Source organism: Phyllobates terribilis, unplaced genomic scaffold (assembly GCF_046119375.1).
Source record: "Phyllobates terribilis strain yellow unplaced genomic scaffold, ASM4611937v1 Scaffold_3__8_contigs__length_932513732, whole genome shotgun sequence".
NCBI classification, from domain to species: domain Eukaryota; kingdom Metazoa; phylum Chordata; class Amphibia; order Anura; family Dendrobatidae; genus Phyllobates; species Phyllobates terribilis.
Window position 1 is genome coordinate 836,686,434 of NW_027362763.1, and position 19,514 is coordinate 836,705,947.

Genomic DNA, 19,514 nt, shown 5'->3' on the forward strand with positions numbered 1-19,514 from the left:
GGGCCGGTCGTCATTTTCCAATCTGAGGTGACTATCCTATGGGGCTCCGCCTACCCACGAAGTAGAGAATCTGTGTCTCCCTTCCTTCCTTCGCTGAAAAGGATTTTACAGGTAAGTTCTTACCAAAATCTGTCTTTCCACCCAATAGAATGTAACTATCCATCCTATAAATACATCATTATGGGACATCTTCTTCCTTATAGCTCTGCTGCTGCAGGCTAACAGTGGAATTACAGACTGACTGACAGCATGGAATAACAAGTGCCACCAGTGAAAAATTTGATTTGGGCAGCTGAATGGGCCATTGTAGCATGCTAGAACCTATAAAGACAAGCGTGTTTACCTTCCCCCATGTAGTAATGTTCCCCATCCTAGGCCCCTTCCTGGTATAATGTCCCCCTTCCTGTAGTAATTTCCCCCCAATCCTGGGCCCCTTCCTGTAATAATGTCCACCCATCCTGGGTCCCTTCCTGTTATAATGTTTCATATTCTGCCACACTTCGACTCTTCGCCAACAGATTTAAACAAAAAAAAAAAAAAACTTCTTGCCTTCCCCCACTCTCATGACGTGCGCGGTCCTCTTCCATAGCCAACTCAGAAGGCCAGCAGCTGACTCCGGTGTGTCAGCTATGGGAGGCATATGACGTCTTTGTCATACACCACCTGTGACGGGCACGTCGACTGCCAGCTTCTGATTGACCAGAGGCGTGTATTGCAGTGTAGGGAGCCAGCAGGTAGCTGCGTTACAATATATTTCAGCTGAATATACATCTGAGCATAGTCATCCAGGTGAAATAGGCGCTGACATTGGTGCCCCCTCTTGCACCAGCTCGGTTGCACCCTCTGCAAACACGATTGTTATGCCCCTGAGTGCAGCTCTTTCTTTGTGACTGTCCTCTCTGTCCAACAGAGGGGTGTCCTAAGTGATGGATTCTTCTTTAAAAGCGCTTTTTGCCCCCTAAGTGCAATGAAATAAAAATGCTTTTATTAGCACGTATAAATGTTGTAACTTAAAACCAATTAATCTACCTATCACTGGTATCAGAAATGTACATTCCCTATCTTTTTGCAGAAGTTCTCGATAGGACCCTCTAAGAACTGACTGAATAGTTTTTTTTTCTTTTTTTCCTGCATCATTGTATGAAAATCAGTAGACTGGTGTTGTAGCTCTTCACTGTGGTTATCAGAAAAGCATCAGGAAAGGACCTTCCTATTTCATCCATACCACAGAGAACCCCTTAGGGTCACTAAGCCTCAGTACTCTGTGTGGCAGTTAACTGATAATCATTTTGTCTCTGGTACTCTCTGTACTTTATAATAATTCTTACAATGACTGTAATAAAAATTGACACTCCATGTACTGATTACCTGGAGTGCCTGTGATAAATATGTGTTTCCATACAGCAACCAATCTGAGATGGCAGAGCTGCAGAGGGAAGGAGAAAGTGACAACCTGGACTAATGAGGCTGGGGTGTGTCTAAGACTACCACAGACTCCTCACTGTAGGCATTGTAGCTAAGCTGGAGTCACAGATCCCAGCTCTGTACTAATGAAGCTGAGCTGTAAACCAGAGTATAAGGGCATGCATGAGCTTTAAGACAGTGGCTTTCTCTGTCTATGGTCCATATATTTCTCTATGGTCCATATAGACAGATATCCCAGTCTAGTGCTAAAGCAATCTAGAAACTGACTGTCCTATCTAATCTGAACCGCCTGTATAAATTATTGGAATGTCAGCTAATTTATAATCTTCATTTGTTTCCTTTTAGACTCCGGCCCTTTGAAATACTGGAGTGCAGCTTTATTCCGGCCCTTTTCCTGCCTCCCAGTGATTGTTTACCTTCCAATATAGAAAATAATTTGATTCTTTTATTTTTCCGACCCTTGTTGTCTCCGTTTCCGTATCATCGAACAGGTGTACATTAGAATAAATTAGCATTTTTGCGATTAATGTTTTTTTTTCCTTCAGTCAGCTCTCCCCTGTCATCTTTGTTTTCTGATGTGTTGAAGAATATTCCACGTTCACATGTAAATTATTTTAATAAAATGGAGCCATAGCAATGTGAAAAGTGGAATGTTAATGTTGTGCTCTTCTAGTCTGTAAATTCGGGCGGAAGGTTGAGGAATCGTTCAGTGATGATAAAGAATGAAGTTGAAATAAAAAGCTTTGAAGCCCTTTTTTTTTTCTGAAGAAGCATTTTAATTTACTTTTATTATTGGCGTTGAGACCGAGCACCTTAGAATTCCTTTGACTGCACCGCTGAATGAGCAGCTCAGTCACACAAAAGTTCTCCTCCTTCAAACAGGCGTATTCAGGCGCACTGCTCCGCTAACCCCCATTGATAAATTATGCTGCTTTTTTTTTCTTTAATTAAAAAAAGAAAAAAAAAAAAGACAAAATCTGACTAGCAGATGCTGTTGAGGATTTCTACAATATTTAGCTTAAGCAGCTTATAAAAGAATCAGTTGTTTTGTATAACTCCATTGCCGTGTGTGATAAATGTGCATTCTCTCTATGCATTTTCATAACCTGTTTGCGTGATTGGTGCCCTGCTATGTTTGTAAATAAAAGTATTAAATACTTTAATATCTCTGCTTTTACCATGACTGTGTGTCTATTTCAGCACCATGGACAGATCACTGCATTGCTGAGAGTCTTGACATTAGGGAAATGCATGTGCTAATGGAAAGGTACTGTAGTAAACTGCGTGGTAGATGAGAATGTTACATATATACGGTATATTTTAAAAGATGTATATACACACACACATATGTGTGTGTGTGTGTGTGTGTGTGTATATATATATATACACATATAATGTGTGTGTGTGTGTTTATATATATATAACGTGTATATGTGTGTGTATATATATATATATTTGTGAGTGTATGTAGATGTGTGTATGTATGTGTGTATAATAAATATATATGTGTGTGTACATGTATATATGTATTATGAGATTCAGTTACTACATTTAGAAGAGATACAGTATGAAGTAGATGGCAAGTAAATGGATGGGTACTTGGATATGAGGCGGATAGATGAATGGATGGATCGATATGGGTTGGATAAATCTGAAGTAGGTGGATAGATACAAGGCATATGCAGAGAGATGGTAGATACAGATTTCTAGCTTGGTTGGAGTGGGGTTGTGTATATTAAACAGGGTATTTAATAGGTGATACATCTTTAAACCGACCCTTTGAGCAGAATGCAGAAAAAAAAAGTTGACCGATGAATTGTAGAAAGATGGCAGGCCCGCAGAGGTCCGTGGCTCAGGTGGCAATCTGACATAAGTTTAGCTGGGCTCTTTCAGTAATTTGTCACGCAGTAGCCTGCTCCTGCTGTTCCAGCACGTGCCAGCTTAGTGTCAGAGTGCTTGCCCGCCAGACGGCCACTCAAGCCTTGTATCCCGCTGCTTACAGGACCAGAGGCTTGCTGTGGCAATGTGCAGCGTGGATCCCTGGCAACAGCCAAGCTCTGAGCAGAATAAGCATGCTTGTAATGAGCTGTGAATGGCATCATTCGTTCCCCTTAGAAAAGAGTTTGGGCGTGTGTCTCCTCTCCAAGCAAGTTTGGAAGCTAATTCATTAACTAGTTCAGCCAGTAATGACCACAGCAGCATCAGCAGCACATAAAGCTGCCCAGACAAGAGGCCGTACGCTGCATTTACTTCTCACTCAGCTGCTTGTCCGGCTGCTGAAATAATGTGTTATAATGTTATATAATTTCACCTTTTGTGTAACAAAATAGTTTTTCATTTCCACCAAAGCATTTGATGTAACAACCTGAATATATTAAAAAAGAAAATAAAGTTTGATTTTTTTGCTTAACAGATTTGAAAATTTAAAACTAAGATTCTGAAAATTATAATAATTTCACAAAGTTATGTAGTATAAAGTGTCTTTTTATATGTGATGTCTAATATAATATTATGTTTTAATGGATTTTTTTTTGTATTCATCTGTTCTGTGGTATGGAGTTTGGCTTGTTTTTATATACATTTTTGTTCCACTTTTTTTTCCCCAGATCGCTATGTAAATATAATTGCTGTCTAAACCCTTCACTGCATTGTAACTTTTTTGCGGTTGCTTTGATCTATCCTTGATGTATCCTTAACTTAATCACTCCAGCTACGAGGAAAGGGCTCTATACCTTGAAGCAATAATTCAGAACCACAGAGAGGTGATGACGTTTGAAGACTTTGCTGCTCAAGTGTTCTCTCCGACCCCCAGTTACTCTCTGGTTGGCTTAGGTGAGTATTGCGATCTGTAGAGATCTATATAGATTATTTTTGGACATTATTATAATTCTGTTTTTCCCATAATGGCCAATAAAGCACTTTTGATATACTTGTTAGAGCAACAGAGAATCCAATCAGTTTATTAAATCTGAAACAAAAACAACCTAGGTTGTGGTCTTTTTGGATGGAGTTCTTCTTTATACCCTCCTGCTTCTCCTTTTGAAATCCCAAATTGGAGTGCTGAAAAAAAACTTGGTACAACTGAAAATATCAGAAAATACTCTTGTTAATACCATGCAGTTACAAAATTATATTTGTTAGTTTTTTTGTCCAGGAGTTTAAAGTGAATATCACATATATAGTTCAAAATATACCACTCTGGTTGCAGGTTCCACTTCAGGGCTCCGTATATAATCAGTATACATTCTGCTCTGTAGCTCCCCACACTGGTTATTGCAGGACCCATAATGTTATCTTTTATTATGTTTTATCAGAAAAAGCACTTTGGCAACTTTGTTTCAGTAATTAGTGGGGATCTTCCTTATATCCTATAGCACAACATTTATTATCTTTTTCCAGTTTTTTATTTTTTTATTTTAAACCTCTTTATCTAGCAAGCTTATTTTTGCTTTCTTTTGCTGGTAGTCTACAACTTAAATCAAGCGCTAAAGAAGGTATGTTGCCAAAGAGAAAAGCCTACATTTCCCCTTGCCTTTCTTCGGGTTTGGATGTAGAGGACAGATTGGCCATCACAGTAGAAGTCGTTTCTGCTAATGCTAAACAGGGATTATTCTGCCCAGCCACCAAGGTCAGGGATTAATGAAGCCGGAATGCTTGGGTGATGCCTATAGGACAATTGTAAGGTCTTATTGTTTCTCAAATCAGCTGGAAACAAATGTGAGCGCAATGTTTTATATGTCATCTTTGCTTTTATCGTTTTCACATTTTAATGGAACTGTGGGTCAATTGGGAACCAGCATTATTCCCTTGTGTTTGGCCTCCTGCCGAGTTTATTAAGTACGTAGCTTTTTCTCTGCTGCTTCTTTCTACACGTTTATGGCCATGTCCTTATATTGCAGGCAGAGTTATTTGCTGCTGACCTGGTATATGTTCTTTGAATGTCTCTGTATATTCTTGTTTTCAGGTCAAGGCTTATAAAGCTAATATATATTATATACATTCAAGAGTAACGCACATGGACAAATTTGGAGTAGGGTTTCACAAGACAAAGAAGCCAGGTGAACATTTTCTATTGGGTTAGGTGTAGTATGATACATGGAACGGCTTACAACAGTATGATATTTAGCACATGGTGGTATTAGAGCTAAGAACATGTATGAGGATGTGAGAATAATTGCCATCAGCAGGTGGTTACTTTCCGAACGTCCATATCCACATAGTGCACATCCTATTCCAAAACTTTGCTACAACGGCCTCTGCTCCTCCAGCACGTCTTGGCCGGCAGGAATTGCGTGTAGTCAGCCACAAGAGCTGCGATCAACTTAAAGGAATTGTCCACTACTGGGACAACCCCTTCTTGAAAAAGTGTATACTCCCCTCCTGTGCTGGTGCCATCCCAGCGGTGTCAGCACTCGCTGTCCCGAGGCTCTGGTGTGGTGGAATGACATGTGATGCCCGGCGCCCAATCACTGCTGGCGTCACTGTCCCCGCCTTTGGGTGAATCGAACATGAAGATGAAGTCCGGGCTACAGCTGATCTGTGACTTCTTCTTCATGTTCATTTCGACAGGAGGCTGGACAGTGACACCAGTGCTGATTGAGCGCCGGGAATCACGTGTTATTCCACCGCATCACAGCCCCGGGACAGTGAGTGCCGACAGCCAGCATGGGCGGAGAGTATAGTTTTTTTTTATTTTATCGGGGCTGAACATTTAGTTCAAGGAGGGTTTGTTCTAAGAGTGGACAACCCCTTTAAGCACTGATATTGCTCTAGACTCCCCCTATTTCTAAACCTCTGGTCTTAGCATGTGGTTTAGCCACGTGAATTCTTCCCATCTGTCCCCCCTTCTATGTGGATGGTTAACAGTGGCTGGACGCATTCAGTGCATGTGCAATACTGGAGATTCTGCTGCCAGTATAAGTTAGAACTGATTCCACTCCTCTATTTCCTTCTTTTTATTCTAAAAGGGGTTTTCCTCACACTGTACATTTATTATCTATGCACAGATTAGGTGATAAGCCTCCCCAATAATTGAATGAGGGGTTCCTCCTCACTTTACTGCTATAGTGAGAAGATTGTGCAGCACAGCGGCCGCTGAGTACAACGCTTGGCTGTTTCCATTAGCCCGGCAGACATTGGCACGGCTGGCACAAGCGACATCATAGTGGAATTCAAACTCTTCACTACTGTCTTGTAGTCAGGAGGACCACTGGGTTTAGGGCTCTGGTTTTAGTGATCGGTACAGCGCAAGCAATCATTTATTATCCTGGGGTGATGGGTGTTAAATGTACAATATGGGACAACCCCTTTTTTAAATATTTTTTTTGTAGGGAATGTCAGCAGCTTTCACCCCTCAAAACTGCTAATAGTGCTACATACATAACTGATGTGGAGAGCAGTGTACACATACACAGGTGAAGGTCATGCAGGTAAAGAATAGTCCACGTTTTAATGCTCCTGATACCGTGATGTCGGGGGTCCAGGTTACATAGTTACATAGTTTATAAGGCCGAAAAAAGACAAGCGTCCATCTAGTTCAGCCTATTTCTTGTGCACTGCAGCTATTACACAGCGTTGATCCAGGGGAAGGCAAAAAAAAACATGCGGTATAGGCCAATTTACATCATTGAGGCTCTCCGCTCCGAACACCCCCAGCTTCTTCTCTTTGCTCTGAGTGATAACGCTTCACCGATCACTCAGATGACACTGCAGATGGAGAGGCCGCCTCTTGGTACCTTAAATTAAGATATCGGAGGTATGAACATGTGGATTACACTATTGTCCAACCTGCGTAACCATCACCCCAGATTTGTTTGCATTGATCTCCAAATCCTTTATATAGGGTCACAACAGCTGACTATATAGGTGACCGACGTTGTGACCAGAAAAGTTTTGTGTAATCGTCTCCGAGCCGGTCATATAGGGTGGGGGCCAGACAACTTCTTTCTTCAGCCTCCTTCATACTCCATGCCCGTCACAGTTAGGGAATGGGTTGGCCACAGTCTGCTGACTATAAGTGAAATTCATCAGCACAGATACATGTCCATCATTAGCCGTAAAAAAAAACCCCTTCTCTCCCTCCTTCAGTTTAATTAATAACTGTGCTTCTAGACATCTTGCTTTTCTAATCTCCCATTTGGCACAGTTCATAAATATCTCTGATCAAAACTGCAGTTGTGAAGAAAAGAAATTAAATTCGGTTAAATAAATCGTACAGAGAATCAGCCATGCGTCACTGTCCAACATTGCTGGCCTCCGTCCTCGAGCCTTCCTCGAGCTTTGTTCGGAGATAAGAGCTGTGTGCACACACTTGTATTGGTCGCCAGTAGCAGCAGGCAGAAGGCTTTGGAGATAAGCAAGCTGGCAGAAGTAAAGGGAACCGCTGCTATTTACATAATCGTCCCCCGCTTCCTGGAGAGGCGTCAAGAAACATTGGGATGGCCTCTATTTATCTTTGTTGAACTGGAATACTAAGCAACATTGGGAACCCGCCGAAGTTAAGGCTTTTCATTTGCTCTCATTCTCTTTATTCCCCCCTCTCAATAGTTAATAGAAGTAGGACAGGTGCAAACTATTTTTTTGGTTTTTTTTGTTTTATTTTTGACCTTTCTGCCCAATTTTGAACGACTCAAATTAATAAAAAAAAAAAAAACTTCCATAATTAGCTGGTGTGTACTTGGCTTGAAATCGATTTATCCCCACTTATTTTTAGCAGAAAATGTTCATGTTAGTGAAGCTTTTACATGAACAGCCACGAGGGGGGCACAGATGAGAGCATATATTTTATGTGGACCTCTCTATAAGGCATCATAAACCAGAAGGTTAATTATCATATGTCAGTTTACTTTAAAGGGGTTGTCCGTTTTCAGGAAATCTTACTACTTGGCTGCAGTTTGCTATAAAAATCAAACTACGCTTTACTTACCGTCCCCTGGTCCAGCACTGGGTCTCTGGTGTTGCATTCCCAGTGTCTGGTGTTGCCTGTTGCGCCAGTGGCAGCTTGACAGCGCGGCAGCCAATCAGTAAGCGCAGCAGCTCTGAGGGGGTGTTTTGTCTACATGGGCAGAGCCACTGAGCTCGCTTATTAGCTACCATGCTGTCAATGTGATGTCAATGCCACAGTCAGAGACACTGCCCTGGACCTGGGGACAGTGAGTAAAGCACTTGTTTATTATTTTACAACCAACATATTACTTATTACTGTTATTTTTTAACAAACTACACCCGGGAACAAAGATTTTCTGAAGGGGAACAACCCCTTTAACTTCTATTGAAAGTGGGGGCATTGTGCATTAAGAAAATATTTCATGTACAGAGCTAAGCTACAAATGGAAGACATTTCTTTCACCCTTGGGCCATTCCTACATTATAGTTTTGATGCATGGAAATTTTTCATAGTTTTTCCATCTGATGTTAAAATTATCTGGAGCTCATTTTAAAGGGCTGTCCTCAATATGGGATCCTATTGTAGATCAACTCCTGCTCAGATGAATGGATCTGATCTGTAGCAGACGATAGCGGCTGCTAAACAGTGTGACAGAGCGCTGGTCTTTGGCTCCATCCGACACCTTTAATATCAGGCTGGAAAACTTTCAAAAGTATTATTCAAAGTAAGTACACTAGTGTAATATTCAATGTAAGTACACCAGTCTCATTAGGTCTTAGAGATTCTATGCCGTTTGTATTGTGAAATATGGTGACAGATTGCCTTTAAACAAAACTTTCCAGCTATAAAAGAAACTAGATACTATAGCTTCCTCAAATTTTACAAGATACGTTTTCTCTTGTCCGATAAAAACACACATTTAGCCCCTCTTGTATTTAAAGCACTTTTTTTAACCTTCTTGACATTAAGATTGTTTTAAGTCAATATTTGTAGCTTTTGGGTTCTTTGTAATCTCACAAGCTGCAGTTCCCTTGATGACGACAGCAGGTTTCCTTCCAGGAGCTCACTGACCACTAGCTCACCAGGGCTGTCACAACCTGCTGCAGAGATGGATCCTCACCGTGTGATGCTGCAATCTCCTTGTAGTGCTGGTGCGATGTGTTGGGCTTTTGGTGGATGTAGGGGGTGGTTCTATTGACTAGAACAGACAGTGTTGCTTTCATCTACCATTTGATTTCGGATCTCTTATTTTTTAGGCAGCCGGAGCCAAGTTGTCCAAGTTTTTTTTTTTTTTTTTTTATCTCCTTTAAAAACTAGCTTTATCTAAATTGCATCTTCCCATAAAGCTGCAGCCGATGGCAATAAGAAAGCAGCTTGTAAATCCATCTACTGATGCCCTTCTTGCAGGATGAGAATGTTCTTGATTCATCCACAGTACTAAAAGTTTTCAATAATTTTGCTATATTTTTCTTTGTAGTGTTCTTTTTACTCGGTGCCCAGTTTTGCTTAGTTGACTTCTAATGTACCTGAAACACAGATTTTCTCTATGACCACGACCATTTAACGCCTTCAGCACTACAATAGAGGATCATTGTGCCTTAGAAATATGGGTTTTTTTATTGTCACATACAAAATAATTCAAACACGGGGTCATAAAAAAAGAAAAAAAAAATGTTTTTGATACTAAAGGCAAAATGAGCTGCACCATAATGAATGTAGATTTGTTGTAGAGAATGTTTTTCCCTTTTATACAGCACAATGTCGTCGGCGTTGAATACTTTCTGTATGTCAGTGATACTAATACAATGGTCCCAACTAGGGATGAGCGGACCTGTAGAAATTCTGCTACCTGACCCAAACTTTAGTCCAAAGTTTGTTTCGAGTACCAGAACTTGACCTGAACCTGAACCCGAACCCCATTGAAAACAATGAGGACTCGAACTTTGGAGCTAGAAAATTCTCTTTTTCTTTCTCTTTTTCTTTCTCTCTTTTTGTCTCTTTTTCTTTCTCTCTTTATCTTTCTCTCTTTTTCTGTCTTTTTGTCTTTTTTTTCTTTGTCTTTCTCTTTTTCTTTTCTCTTTTTCTTTCTCTTTTTCTTTCTCTTTTGCTTTCTTTTTCTTTCTCTTTTCCTTTCTCTTTTGCTTTTTCTTTCTCTTTTTCTTTCTCTTTTTCTTTCTCTTTTTCTTTCTCTTTTTCTTTCTCTTTTTCTTTCTCTTTTTCTTTCTCTTTTTCTTTCTCTTTTTCTTTCTCTTTTTTTCTTTCTCTGTTGCTTTCTCTTTTTCTCTCTCTTTTTCTCTCTCTTTTTCTCTCTCTTTTTCTCTCTCTTTTTCTCTCTCTTTTTCTCTCTCTTTTTCTCTCTCTTTTTCTCTCTCTTTTTCTCTCTCTTTTTCTCTCTCTTTTTCTCTCTCTTTTTCTCTCTCTTTTTCTCTTTCTCTCTGTTGCAGAACTTCGAACATTAACACGGACATTTGGGAAAAGTACTTGTTCGGAATTTAGCATCGGACACAAAGTGTCTGGTAAGAACCCTGAACTTTGAAGTTCGGGTTCGCTCATCTCTAGTCCCGACTGATAAACTTCTTGTTCAAGAGCATCTGATATTTTTTCCTCCTTTGTTATTGGTTAATTCCTTTAATATTTGTCGGAGAAGATAATGTGTATGACCGGCCTCAGAGCCACTCTCACAGTACGCTCAGGAAGACGTTAGACCACTAATTCAGCAAATTGCTACTAGAGCTTTGCAAGCTGTTAGTGGTCTTAAGTATTTGCTCTTTCCAGGCTGAGTGTTGGTGCTGCCGCACAATGCCCATGATCATTATGTGGAGGGAAGTAGATGGAACCTCCAAAGGGTTAATTACATGGGGACTGTGGACCGCCGAGAGGACTGATCTAATCACGGCTGCCTCCATGTACATCTGTTCACTATGAGGTCATTGTGCATGCTAATGATTTGCAAAACGAAGAGTAGGGATGTGCCTAATACTAATAGATGTAAACTGCCTCTGTACCTGTTACTCTGGGCGCAGATATAACCAGGATTTACCGCTTTGTGTGCGACTGGCACTCTGCATTTGTACCGTTGGTATGAATGTCTAAGGGATTATTATTTACAATTTCCTTTTCTTTTTTTTTTAATGAATACATCATCTAGGGTCACATATGTTAATTTCTGACTACAGCAAAATCTGTCACTTGTGAAAACACAAGCCCATTTCTGATACTATAGACACTTTAAATCATAGCCCGAGGCATCTCGCCCCCAGTCAAAGGATTGCACTAATTGACTCAATTAGGTATATTCCTGTCACTTTTCAATACACGTTAGATAAAACACGTTCTTGGCTCTATTATGGGACATTAGCATAATTATATGTGTGTATAAACATGTTTGTTGGGTCATATAGTTGACAATTTGCATATCTTTGCCAGTTGAAGATCTTTTTCTATTTCACATGTCAAGAGGTTAGTAAATGTTGAAGCCCTAATTATTATGTGGCTGTATATTAATTTTCATGTAATTAGCTGAATTATGTTTTCATTAGATCTCGCTGCAATTATTTTATTGTTAGGTCCTCACATGTGTGATCGAATTAGAAGAAAATTCACCATAGTAATGTATTGTACAAGAGGGCAAGGAGAACATTCCCAAAGTAGGCCCACGCTTTTATCTCCAGCTCTAGGAGCTGCGTTCACTGTTAAATATGAATTACGTTGGACTAATTTGAACAATGAAAGTGCCACACCAACATGGATACGTTGCGTTAATTTGGGGAACAAGTAGTCTAATTTCTGAATAATAACATGGGAATCCAGTATCCAGAATCCAAGTTAGGATTTGGGAGGTTTATGGATTATAAAATGCTCAATCAAATTTCAAAGGGGCTTTTCACGGTCAACAAATTTGCTTTAAGTCCATACCTGCAAAAAATAATAATCATGTTGGATCCACTGTTATTCCGCCCAGTGCTCCATCCCTGTCTTTTCTAACTTTGCTTCAGCCGTCAAGTGTTTAGGTTGCATGTGGCCGCTGCAAGGAAGTAGATAGACTGAGATCTGCAAGGAGCAGTGGCGCTTAAGTAATAGGAAATTTGGGAAGGTAAATAATGTTTTTGTTACCTTATGGCATTTACTGCCTTTTTAAGCACATTTTTGTTGAGCATGGAAGGCCCCTTTTTCTGGAAAGAGTGATTAACCTTATGGACTGGAGCAAAGACCCTCTACTGCAAGCCCCCCAACACACCACACACTTCAGTAATGAAATAGAGGACCTCCTTATAAAGTCTTATGAAGGAGATAATGTAAAGCCTAGTCTTTAGAGGTGTTATACAGGACTATATTACATTTTTACTGTAGTCCTAAGAACTAACAGACATGTAATGGATAACTGCCTGTCTGATCTGCCCAGCGCAGATCTCTGCAGGCACAGAGCGGTCACTGACTGCTGCTGTCGTCGATTCTGTGGCTTCCTCTGACTTTTCTTAGACAGATCAGTGGCTTCTCTTCCGGGCTGCTCTGTTGACCGGATGTGACTGCCGGCATCATGCTGATAGACCGCTTCAGCGTGACATCGGCAATCATGCCCCATTTACAGAGCAGCCCGGAAGAAGAGCTGCTTTGGTGACATGGAGCAGCTGAATTGCCGGCAGCAGCGATCAGTGACCGCTCTGAGTCGGCGCCGCATAGAACAGGCAGGTAGTTGCTAACTAGTTAGCAACTACCTGCCTGTTCGTTTTTTAGCTCATAGTAAAATTTAAAAAAATATTTAGTCCTGGATAAGAAATTTTTCAACAGGAGTCAAATGAAATCTAAATAATGTATTGAGTATCTTTCTCCAAATTTTTTATGTTGATCTCGGCACAGGTTGTAATAGTGGCTACAGAGGGGAATAAAATGTGTTTTTTGTTTTTTAATTTTTGCCTCTTCTTTGCGGAGACAATAGCAATTAAAGTATTTGACCCCTAATGAGACCCCATAGTCCAGTTGAACATGAAAAGTTTGGTAAAAGGTCAAATGTAAAATTTTAAATTAAAGTAAAATTTAAGAGAACAAATGAAATCTTTTACAATATAACTTTACGTCAAGAAGACCGAAAATAGCAGATAAGTGAATACTTTTAAAATATCATTTCCCTGTATCATAAATTGTATGGCTTTATGATTAGTGTGTTATTATATTACTAGGTGAAGTTCACATGGCCGTATTTTCTCTCTGGATGGTGTCCGTGAAAAAAATGACAGCACGTGGACCAATGTTATTCAGTTGTACTGTTCAGTTGACCATTTTTTATTTAACATGGGAAACCGTATGTGTTGTAAAGCTTAATAACTGCTGAAAACGGATGACAGTACAGATGAAAAATTGTCTAATTTTTTTGGGGGGGGTTTGGGATGAAAATCAGACAATTTCTTATATGCTTGTGTGAACTTTGCTAGTAGTGTGCATTGTACCAGAATAATTTACCAGTAAAATTTCCTTAGAAGAACTTTTGGATTTCCACTTTTGAGAAGACTACAGTCACCCTTTTATTCTAGTCCACGCTGACCCAATGTGAATCAGTGCTCTGAATAAGGCAACTAGTGCAGCCGTCTGATCTAATAAAGTGTATCTGCCATTGAAGACTTCGCATGTATTGATAACAACTATTTCATTGTTGTTTAGCCCTAAAATAGAGTCCATATAGCTGAGTAATTGATCTGCAGCATGTATGGCTATCCAGGGCTTAACCGTTTAGAGAACAGCAGTTGTGCATCTCCAGTGCTGTCCTGGGTGGAGAGGAGCCCTGCTTAACAGCTGTCATAGCTTGAGGGTGGGCTGGCGTCTGGAGCGGAGGGCAGGGAGGGAGGATGCTGGAGATTAATTATATATCATCATTCTTCCACTTCCAGCATGTCCATGCACTTATATTTATAATAGTATTTGTTTGTTGTTTTAGGGTATGGGTCCACTTGTATCATTCAGCTTAAGATGTTTGCAAAATTAGATTTTATTTATACAAGTGTATTTTATATATTATAGTAAATTTTACAGATGCCTTTGTTACAATAGTTAATTTCGCTTACATAGTGCTGACAATAAGTATTTTTCTAATGTATTTTCTCCATAATCAAGTAAGAATTGAATGTGTCCTAGTAAAACAATTCATCTGCTCATCTCTCCAGCCGTCAGCAATATGACTTCTGCTACCCCCAGTCCCAGTGGATCTCTTGTTCAGTGTCAGTTCCCCTTCGCTCTATTGTTACTCCTTCCAGCCCCCCTCCCTCTTGCCCTCATTCATTTCTGACCTATTGTGTCCTTTTCCCTTCTAGATATCTTCTCCCCTTCTGTGCCTACATCTGTTCTCCCCCTCCTCACCTTTTCTCTTTGTCCACCCCAAACATTCCCTTCGCCAAACCTTTCAGGCTGCTTCTTTTTTTTGTCATCCATCAAAGGAGGTGCTGGCCTTCCTACAACCGGACACTTTTTTGTCTTCAGAAAACTCTGTTCTTTGCTTTGCGAATAGTGTACTATCGGTATGCTGAATCCCAGCCTAGCTCAGAGACATAAGCATTTCACCACTTGTGTCTTCCATGGTGCTGTCATTCCTTAGTGTAGTTTGCAGTCTTGACACATATATACGGTAATTTAGGTTGTCCACCCTGGTCTTCTATGCTCTGGTTATAATATCTTCATTGCTCTAACACCCTCTCACTCACTGTACAGAATATGTAAGGCAGGCCATACACATTTGGTGGCTTTTGAGGTTTCGGCCAATTGTTCGGCTGACAGCCGTCTGTCGACTCTCCCATACACAGGAGCATTCGCTCAGCCGTTTTTTCTATAAGAAAGACTGATATGTCTGATAGGGAGAACAATGCGGTCGGCATTCATTCTAAAATCGGATGTGCGTTATCGACCTCTCACCTGACCACAAGTCGGCCAGCGCTCTCCTACACATTAGACCATCGGCTGAACCTGGCGATATCTGCGGGTTCAGATTACACATGTGTAATGTGTATGCGGACTTAATTCAAAACTTGCCACTATTCCTAAGGTGGACAACATGAAGGATTCGACCTTGGAATTATAATCCAACAGTCATGTAACTGCTAATTTATCTGATTGTCAGACGTTCGAAAGTTTGTAAATTTATCAATATAGTTGATGGCACTATTGATAATTCATTCTTCTGCTGACACTACTGGGATTCTGTGACACCAACACTATTCTGAAGGATCGGACACTACCGACGCTACTCCATTAGCTTTTCCCATGTGGACAGTGCTTTACGATGGTGGGTGAACATTGTCCTTCAGGTTTATTCACAAGTTTCAACCATGTTTGGTGCTTTTTTTCCAGAAAAAAAAATACTGTAAAAACCAATACATGACTGCGTGTGGGGGAAAAAAAAACATTTATGTCCAGCTAGAAGTTCTTAATTGGATTGTTATCTGAACTGTGACTTTGGCTGCCCTATAACTTCTTAGGAGATCTGTCATTAAACGATTAGGTAAAATGCCCTCTAAAATATTGTGCTATTTGATTTAGAGTAGTGATACAATAATTCACAGGACACTTAGGTTAGGAGTCCAGTATATTCATGAGAGGATGTCTTCCTCATTGGCTAATTGTGATTGGCTGCAGTAGTCACATCATCACAAGAGATCAGATTATGTAGGGAACCAGTCAAGGGACACACAGAAGCCTCGGAGACCATGTACAGTGGTTTGTTATTTTTGTTGTTTTTTTCAGGGGTTGCAGCAATACAACTATGGATTTCTTTCTTCTGCTTATATGTGTACAAATACTTGAAATATGAAATAAACATCCCTAGCCAAATGTGACTAGTACAGAACATTGGTCATCCCTGTGGGTTTGCTTGTAATTATGAAGGATTATGATATTGCGTTCTAGGATGTAAACTAATCCTTTTGACTTGAAAGGAGTGATCTTTTTTCCTGTGCTATAATGCTTAATGAAAAAAGAATAACAGCCAGAAGCCTTCCTCTGGAAATAACAACGCATCCCTCCACCCCCAGCTCTCCAATCTTATCCATGTTTCTTGCTATCTGAATGTGTGTAATATTTTATGAGATGCCACTTGTTACAGGATAATTAGTGTACTAAAAATTCAGCATTGGGTGCAGATTTATACATAAGCATTCAGAGAATATGCTTTCCCTGAGGTCCAGTCTTCTACCTCTCCGTCAGAGACCCCTGTGATTATTATGGTCTGGTATTGTCATTGCAGTTACTGAACTATCAGTGAGTTTTACAGCATTTTATATCATCAAAATAAAAAATAAGCAGGTAAGTGTGACTCACAAACTGAGTTAAATGCCTTTGGTGTAAAGTTCTGAAACTTGTTTTTGTAATAATCAAAAATAATTTACACTCTTCAAAAATTACTGTTCAGATCGATCCTGATATATTTTTTTCCCACAGCAATATTGGCAGAGAAACTTTTGGCTGTTGCCAAAAATCATATTTTCAAAGGCTTTGCAGTATAAGCAGCATTTAGTGCAGCTTTCTTGTTTAGCAAGACAGTGTTGGATGTGATAAAGTGTTGTCAATGTCTTCAGTTGAGCAGCCACTCATGAATTTTCATCTGCTTAATGTCATAAATAAGAACTTGTGAAATGGCTAAAATTATTGGCTACTAACGCTCTGCCTAAAATTCAGCAAATCTGGAGCCAATGACCTGATGCCTTAAAGCGGCCCTGCACCCAGGCACTGAAAAGTGATTAACATTTGCCTTGTATAGTTGCCTTACCTGGTGCTCTCTGTTTGTCTCTGTTATCTCCTCCACTGAGACCAGTTTTCTGGTCTTCCTGAATTCAAGTTGGCCACTAAGAGCAATGGAAAGTTTGGGCCACAGCATAGGAAAGACGGGAGGTGTGGATGAGAGTTACCAATGTGCTCCCGCTCCCCAGATCACTACAGAGGCCATCTTGGATGCAGTGGGAGGCAAAGGGAGGGCACCAGGAAGCAGGACTGTGGAGTCGGTAAGCGAAGCCTCCGCATCCTCAATTTCCCTGACTCCGACTCCACAGCACTGCCTCATGTACATAAAGTGCAGCACAGATTCATCTCCACTAAAAGCCGAGATCCTTAGATCAGGAACAGATCAGACATTATGGGACACTTCATAACTTTCCTAAAATCTTATGAAAACATTTACAGCACATTCTGCATTGAATTACTGTACCCAATTTATTATATATTGTTGGAGTCGGTCTATTTTATACCGTCTCCACCAAAATGGATTCCACGACCCCAACCCCCCCAGCCCTGCTAGGAAGGGTGAGTATACCTGTCAAATGTACAGTCACTTTTCAGTGCCATAAAGGAGGGTCACTTTAATGATTGACTTCTATATGATCTTCCCTAATCAGATTGTCTCCCTGAATTGTGTGCCGCTCACTTCTATATCTATCCTGCAATGTGTCCGCTAATAAACAACCCAGCTTATTAGGCTTATGGCTCGTGTTTCGTACTTACTCCTTGTTGTTGTTGTTTTTTTCCCCTCTGTTCTTTCCTTTCTTTTAGACTAGAAAATGTCTTAACGGTTATGAATAAGGTAAGACTTGTACAAATAGGAGGCCTCACTGGTAACCCTGGCTTGTTTCACTGTGGCTTTTCTCTTTTACTAATCTGCTCTTATTATGCGGCCTGTAATGGGGGCGCGAAAGACCAAAAAAGAAAAAAAAATCCCTTTCAATTAAAAGAAAACAAATTCCCAGAGAAGCTTCTCTGAAACAAGTGTTATTGGGAATGAACACCTGACTGTAGTGGCACTGACAATAACTCTGCACCATTAGTAATTCCCCCTGCCCCTGCATGTCTGAGCTTCAACGGAAAGGCACATTCTTTTTCCTTTTCTCCTGCTTCTGTTTGCTTGGGGCGGAATCTGACACCAGCACCTGCCATACTGGAACATGTCTTTGTTGCTTTGCACTTTTGTTTGAATTGCTGCAGGGGCGCCAATGGGAGTTAAAATCCATTTACTTTTTCTTTTGCCTTCTCTCTCGTTGCCTCTGTAAGCTTAAGAAGCATAGAATCGGATCTGCAGATACGCAGATAAGAATCGGCACGTGCTGTGCTGCTATAGCCCTTTGAGTTAGCTAAACTTAATAAGTACCTTTTCTTTTTTTTTCTCTCCCCTTTTTTCTTTCCTGGGGGAGGGCAGATTGGGCTTCTGAATGGAACAGCTGGGAGAGGAAAGGCAGACAAAGGAAGAGGAATCATTGAGTGCTATGAACCTAGAGATTGGAGGGGAATAGTGTAGGGAGCAGGCTGGCCACACGCCAGGTGTGACCTTTGCAGGCTCCTTGGCTCTGCTGGTTTGTCTGGGCAATTTACAATTCAGCAGTAGGACTGAAAGATAGTGACAGCGTACTTGTTGTATATAATGAAGGACGCAGAGGAAGCCTGGTCTAAGGCATAATGATCAGAACTAAAGCTGTAACCTCAAGGGAAAGGGAGGGGGGACGCTAAATTATTCCTTGGAATGCTAAGAAACAAAAGTGCATACTAAATCGCCTCTCTTATGAGGAGTGATGCATAAAATTGTGTTCCTCACTAGAAATTATAAGGGGGCTACTCGTCGTGGAGGATATAAGGAAAAAGGCTGGAGACGGAGTGCCTCTGTCTATTTAATTACACTATATACGATATTAATCAATATCCTTATTCCTTACATAATGAGGACTTGGGTATTCATTACGTCATAATAGCCGCCATCGACATTCTCGTTATAAATCTCATTTAGCGTCTCCCAAGCCAGCAAATCATGTCTAGAAGAATAGAGATCCTCTTTATTATAAAGGTATAAAATCACCGCTTAAGACACAATCATCGATATGTTACCTAAGGAAAAAAATAATTAAATGGCAAAGTGCATTCCTTCCATATGAACAAGGTACAAGTAAGGGATTTTACAACCACTGGCTTTTGGGGAATTTGTATTGCACACCTGCTCTTTCATTTATTGCTATTCACCCTTTTCTATCTACATCTTTTTATTCTTTTTTTCCCTTTGTTTTCAATGTCATTGATTGTTTTATAAATCGATTTTCTACAATTGTTGTCAAATCTAAACTTCCGTTGCTTTATTCTAGGCTTTGATTCTATGTAAAAGCCATCTTGATGTATAAGTTACTTTAAAGAATTGATAGAAAATACATCTAATAATTTAAATATTATTTTTTTTTTATTAAAAAATATATTT

The 19,514-nt window shown here is 40.2% G+C and overlaps 1 protein-coding gene across 3 annotated transcripts in view; it reads left to right on the plus strand.

The window, feature by feature from the left end:
• The window catches only part of RALGAPA2 (Ral GTPase activating protein catalytic subunit alpha 2), a 330,418-nt gene that overhangs the window by 299,498 nt on the left and 11,406 nt on the right, over nucleotides 1-19,514 (plus strand). For 2 of the 3 annotated variants that reach the window (XM_073672456.1, XM_073672457.1), the window contains one exon: nucleotides 4,136-4,257. In XM_073672456.1, coding sequence (XP_073528557.1) covers nucleotides 4,136-4,257 — 122 coding nt within the window. Of the gene's footprint in view, nucleotides 1-4,135; nucleotides 4,258-17,833; nucleotides 17,865-19,514 lie in introns of all 3 variants that reach the window. The other variant, XM_073672458.1, reaches the window with a different exon arrangement.